General features: G+C 54.5%; 1 protein-coding gene and 1 long non-coding RNA gene across 5 annotated transcripts in view; one reads left to right on the forward strand and one right to left on the reverse strand.

The window, feature by feature from the left end:
• The window catches only part of LOC106727682, a 5,004-nt gene extending 1,609 nt beyond the window's left edge, over positions 1–3,395 (reverse strand). The window contains exons 1-2 of one of the 4 annotated variants that reach the window (XR_001363921.1): positions 1,603–3,395; positions 897–1,071 (exon numbers count right to left, since the gene is read on the reverse strand). Coding sequence is in view for 1 of the 4 variants with exons in the window: in XM_014547159.1 (XP_014402645.1) it covers positions 897–1,457; positions 1,603–1,783 (742 nt within the window). In the remaining 3 variants the exon portion in view is untranslated. Of the gene's footprint in view, positions 1–896 lie in introns of all 4 variants that reach the window. The other 3 variants (XM_014547159.1, XR_001363919.1, XR_001363920.1) reach the window with 3 other exon arrangements.
• On the forward strand, positions 2,982–5,541 carry LOC106727683. The gene is made up of 2 exons (XR_001363922.1): positions 2,982–3,069; positions 5,368–5,541. It is a non-coding gene; the product is annotated as an uncharacterized LOC106727683 (long non-coding RNA).
• Positions 5,542–5,856: the final 315 nt, after the last annotated feature.

Below are 5,856 nucleotides of genomic sequence, written 5' to 3' on the forward strand. Positions count from 1 at the left end.
TGCTATGATGGAAACAGTGGTAGCAGGTGCAGGCGACAGGAAGTGGCCCGATAAGGGCATAGTTCAAAGGCAACAGGACTCTCCGAAGGATTCGACGTGGAGTGTACACCCTCTGCATGTAGCCAAGCACATTCCCTCGTTTAACTTCCATCTCAAAGCACAGTGGACATGTTAGGAGATAAAAGAGGAGGACCTTCTGGTTTGTTCCTCTCTCTCCCCCTCTCCCTTCCATTATGAAATCAATAAAAAGATATTTTTTTTAAAAAAAGAAAAAAACATCAATGATGAGAGGGAATCATTGATCGGCTGCCTCCTGCATGCCCCACACTGGGGATGGAGCCCACAAACAGGGCATGTGCCCTGAGCGGGAATGGAACTGTGACCGCCTGGTTCATAGGTCAACGCCCTGACCGGGAATGGAACTGTGACCGCCTGGTTCATAGGTCAACGCTCAACCACTGAGCCACAGTGGCCGGGCTTGGTGGATTTTTTGTTGTTGTTGTTAAAAAACACACTAACATCCTAAAAGCCCAAATAACATCATATTATGCAATATTCTCCCTTCTCTGCCTTGAGATCCATCTATGTTGATACCTAGAGAACTACTTCAGCTACCTCACACTTTTAAAAATATTTCTGTATTGTAGAAAAATATACATAAAATGTCCCACTTTAACCGGCTTGAAATCGGCGGCTCAGTGGCATTAAGCACATTCACGTGGCTGCGCTACCGTGGCCGCCATCTGTCTCCGGGACATTTGCATCACCCGAACCGACACTGTCCCCACTCACCAACTCCCGGTCTCCTGGCCCCCAGCCCCGCAGCCTCCACCCGCCTTTCTGTCTGTGACGTTGCCTGTTTGATATTTCACACGAGAAGATCACACAATACATACTGTGCTTTCGTGGCCGGCTTCTTTCGCTTTGCGCAATCTGTTCAAGGTTCATGCGTGCTGGGGCGTGCGATCCGTCCGGCGGGCCTCGGCCTGGGTCCCAGGACACGGCAACGAAGCCAGGGGTCATCTCCCGGCCGGGGAGGGTCTGGCCTTCACTCTGTAAAATCTGAAACCTCTGTGGCGCCCAGGAAAGCGAAGGGCTATGAAGCATGTGCCTGACTCCACGTGGGGACCCCCGGCTTCGTTCGCTCTCCGTCAACCTGTGCGTTTCACGTTCTCCTTTGTGAGCTGCCTGAAACCTTCCCTCCAGTGTGCCCTGTCCTTGCCAGTGACCTGTCCTCTCCTGGGGTCGGGAACCCCAGACGACTGTCCCCTGCAGAGTCTGGTGGCCCTGTTCAGACACAGCAGGCGCCTGCTTGGAGGTGGCAGGCGAGGACACAGCTGGTCTGGGAACCGGAGAACCTGGGTTCTGGCAACTGACAAGAAAAGCAAATTGCTTTGCTCTGGGACCTCCGTTTTCCCATCTGGAGAATAGGGCTAATTCCCGCCTCAGTTCCTTTGCTGCAGAAATAAGGCATTAATTCTATTTCTAGAAAAGCATGGCTCCTTGACAGGTCAGCTGGGGGGTGGGGGTCAGGGCCTAGTCTGGGTGGTGGCCGGGTCCCTGAGGCACCACAGAGGGAAGACAACACAAACCCTTCCTCACCGTCTTGTCTTCCCCGCCTCGCCTCTGGCTGGAAGGGTACTGGGTGGTTTTTCTGGTGTGAAATGCTTCCCTTTGTTCCAAGAAAGAAAGGCGGCCAAGGAGGTTTAGCTGCTCCTGTTCCCCGAGGGGCAGGTTCTGGGTTGCAGGCTGGGCTGGTCACAGCACGGTAGCTGGGCTGCATTCCTGTCTATTTTAAGCCTGAGCGGCAACTAGGAGGCAGGCAACAGGGGCCGAGCAGTGGGTGAAGGACATCTGGCACAGGAGGCACGGGGCTGGCAGGGCTCAGTTCCGCGGACTGGCTCCCACGGGCGCCGAGCGCGGGAGAGGCGGTGGGGGGCTTCCCACCCACTGAGGCCCAGGGCTAAGGGCGAGGCGGGGCAGGGCACACGAATCGCGGAATCTCCCATCCACTTAGTCACTCGGCAAATATTTGGCCTCTTCAGACCTGTAGGTTGACATCTTTTCATCAGTTCTGGATCATTCCCAGGCAACTATCTCTTCTCACAATTCCCCGCCCCATTCTGTCCGAAATTCCAAACAAAGGTGTAAGGGAACGTCTCCTGGAGCCTTCAAGTTCTCCTCCGTTTGGCTCCTGCTGTTCCCACCTCTCGCAGAACCTCCTCGGAGAGCTCTCGGCTGCTTCGTTCTCTCCAATCCGCGGTGTTGCTTTCTTGGGCCCTCTCTCCCTTGTAAGCATTTTCAAGCTTGATGACGACTTTTTAATTTTTTCCTAAATCCTCTCCCGAGGCTATTCTTGCCCTTTTTTAAATTTATGTACTTTTTTGGCTTAAACAACAAGACAATTACTTCTCACAGTCCTGGGGGCTGTAAGTCCAGGATCGAGGTGCCCGCAGCTGCAGTGACTGTGCGAACCCCTTCCGGCTACAGCCAGCGCCCTCTCACCGCGTCCTCACCGGCCTGGCCTTGGTGACAGGCTTTCCACAGGTTTTTTTCAGAGGGAGTGGAAGGGAGGGAGGGACCTGGGGCTGAGGATCGAACCTGCTACCCAGGTGTGTGCCCTTGCCCAGCCATCGAACCCGAGACCCTTCGGTGTGTGGGCTCTACCACTGAGCCACACCGGCCAGGGCCAGGAGGTCAGCTTCATCCCGGGGGCAGGAGGAGCTGCCCGGGGTTTGACCGGGAGGGGCTGGTCCACGGTGTTGGGTGCTCGGCCGTTCCCGCTCCCTCAGCGCGGGACGGTATGGAAGTGGGGGCAGGAGGGACCTCACGTGCAAACACCTGGCAGACACGCCCCAGCGTGAGTGACAAATCGCGTTGGCAGTATGTCCCTTGGCCGTGACGTGGTGAGAGTGGCATTCTGCCCAGTGCCTTCTTCCCCATGACCCACAGCCCCAGTCATGAGAAAAACATCAAATTCCAACTGAGGACAGGCCTCCTCTGGGCAAGTCACCACGACAAGGGACGTCTGAGAACTGTCGCCGCCATGAGGGGACACGATGGCCACAGGTAGCGAGGTGTCCCAGACGGGCTCCTGGGACAGGAGAAAGACATGGGGGCCCCCGGAAATCCTGAATAATGTGTGGGCTTCTGTTGATAACAATGTGTTGATACTGGGGCAAATGGATCATACAAATCAAAGATGTGAATACGGGGGGACTGGGGACAGGGTGGAGGAACTGCGTGCCACCTCCACAGGTTTTCTGCAGACCTACAAGTGTCCTAAGCCCAGTTAAAACACACTCACCCTGCCGGGGGGCTCAGTGAATTGAGCGTGGACCTCTGAACCAGGAGGTCAGGGTTCAATTCCCGGTCAGGGCACACGCCCGGGTTGTGGGCTCAGTCCCCAGTAGGGGGTGTGCGGGAGGCAGCCGATCAATTATGTTTCTCTCTCATCATTGATTTTCTCTCTCTCTCTCTGAAATCAATAAAAATATTTTATATATATATTTTTTAAAATATATTTTATTGATTTTTCCACAGAGAGGAAAGGAGAGGGATAGAGAGTTAGAAACATCGATGAGAGAGAAACACCCATCAGCTGCCTCCTGCACACCCCCTACTGGGTATGTGCCCGCAACCAAGGTACATGCCCTTGACCGGAATCGAACCTGGGACCCTTGAGTCTGCAGGCCGACGCTCTATCCACTGAGCCAAACCGGTCAGGGCTTTAATATATGTATTTTTAAAATAAAAGAACGCCCTCGCTGGCTGCTGTGGGAATGGACTATAGGGTGGGGCTAGCTGGGAGCTGGGAGGTATGGGCGCAGCCTGCCTGGGAGACACGGTCTCAGTGGGGCGTTGGAGATGGAGAAAGAGGGTCCGACTCAGCAGGTCGAGCTGACAGCCCCGGGGGTCTCGCCAAGGGGGGCTTTACAGGGGATGAGGAGAGGGAAGAGTCGGGCGTGAGCTCAGCTGTGCGGACCTGAGCAGCCGGCCGACGGGGTTGTGGTCTGAGCTGGACTTGGCCGCAAGAAGAACAGGTTTGGGAGGAGGATCTCCGGAGGCTGCGGTTCTGCCTCGATGAGCCTGAGGTGACCTTCGGACACCAGAAGGGGCATTCCAGGGGGGCGGGGAGCTGTACGAATTCATCTGGTGGTTTGGGTTAGAGCACCTGCTGAGCAAGGAGCACACCTACTATGTGGGAGCCTACGTGTGAAAAGGCACAGGTCCTGTCTTTCAGAAGCTTCTAGTATGTTCAAAGAGCAAGCCACCTGCCAGAGAAGCGGTGATGGGTGAAATAAACGAGGACGCGCCGCGGGGGTCGCCGTGGTGGGAAGCGAGGTGTACATGTGTATTTACTTTCCTCACTGTTGCAGCAGCCAGATGCCTTATCTGTGTTCCTTGTAACCAGTTCATTACCAAAGAAACGTTTGCACTATGTATCGATGCCTTTCAGTTCGAATAAACGGCCGTTTAAAAAAAAAAAAGAAAGAAACAAGGATGGAAGAGACCAGCTGGGCAGTGAGAAATCAGGGGAGACTGCCTGGAGGCGGCGGGCACAAACGATGCCCCCAAATCAGCCACCTTCCTGTTCTGGAAAAGCCCGTCCTTCACCAACGCTACCACTTATCAACCCTAGCTTCCAGCCAGGCTCCCATTTGGAAAATTAGGCCGATGTCCAGAAAAGCTAGATAATCAAGGGTCAGAGGTCGGAAACGTCTGGCAGCGGACCAGGCCTTGGTTATGTAACTGCCATGAGTCAGTTCTGGGGCCCTGGAGTCCCTGGTTGCCCCCGTGCGGTGCAGCTTGGGCTCCGGGGCCAGGAGAGGTGAAGGGCCTCCATTGCTTATCTGTCTGGGGCTTGTGTTGCTGTTCCAAGGCGCCTACTGCCCGGCCGCTTTTGGCTGCATGCAGAGCAGAAAATTCCTTGAAGTGTTTCTCAACTCCCAGGGCCCTTCAGCTATAAATAACAGCCGGATGTCCTGAGTAAGGGCTGCGGAAGGCCCGATGATGAAACAACGCCACCCCCTCTCCCAGGCTCTTACCCACACACAGGCCCCCAGAGCGCGGTGCCTGCCTCGCTGGGCCCTGACTAGTCTAGTGAGCTCTCCACGTGCAGCCAGGGGACCGGTCACGTCTCACCCGGATCAGAACCTTCCAATAAACCCTGGCCAGTTTGGCTCAGTGGACAGAGCATCGGCCTTCAGACTGACAGGTCCTGGGTTCGATTCCAGGTCAAGGGCACATGCCCGGGTTGCCAGCTTAATCCCCAGGGGGGCGTGCAGGAGGCAGCCAACCAATGATTCTCTCTCATCATTGATGTTTCTCTCTCCCTCTCCCTTCCTCTCTGGAATCAATAAAAAGATGTTAAAACAACAGCAACAGCCCTCCAATGCTCCCCAGTCCTCGCGGAAGGAATGACACCGTCCTAGAAGGCGCAGGTTGGTCCCTGTCCACCTTCTGCCCGGGTGTGGTCTTCACACTCGCCACTCCTCTGCCTGGATCAATCCCCCCACCCTGCACCTCTTACCTTTTTTTTTTTTTTTAATATTTTTTTTTTATTTTTTTACAGAGAGGAAGGGAGAGGGATAGAAAGCCAGAAACATCGATGAGAGAGAAACATCGATCAGCTGCTTCCTGCACACCTCCCACTGGGGATGTGCCCGCAACCAAGGTATGCTCATCTCTGCCGGCTGGGCATTCAGACGAAAGGAGAGAATAAATGTGCTTTTAAATTTTTAAAAAATTGATTTTAGAGAGAGAGAAGAAGGAAGAGAGGAAGGGGGAGAGAGAGAGAGAGAGAGAGAGAGAGAGAGAGAGACATGGATTTGTTGTCCCACTTATTGATGAATT

Source organism: Myotis brandtii, unplaced genomic scaffold (assembly GCF_000412655.1).
Source record: "Myotis brandtii unplaced genomic scaffold, ASM41265v1 scaffold463, whole genome shotgun sequence".
Lineage (NCBI taxonomy): Eukaryota > Metazoa > Chordata > Mammalia > Chiroptera > Vespertilionidae > Myotis > Myotis brandtii.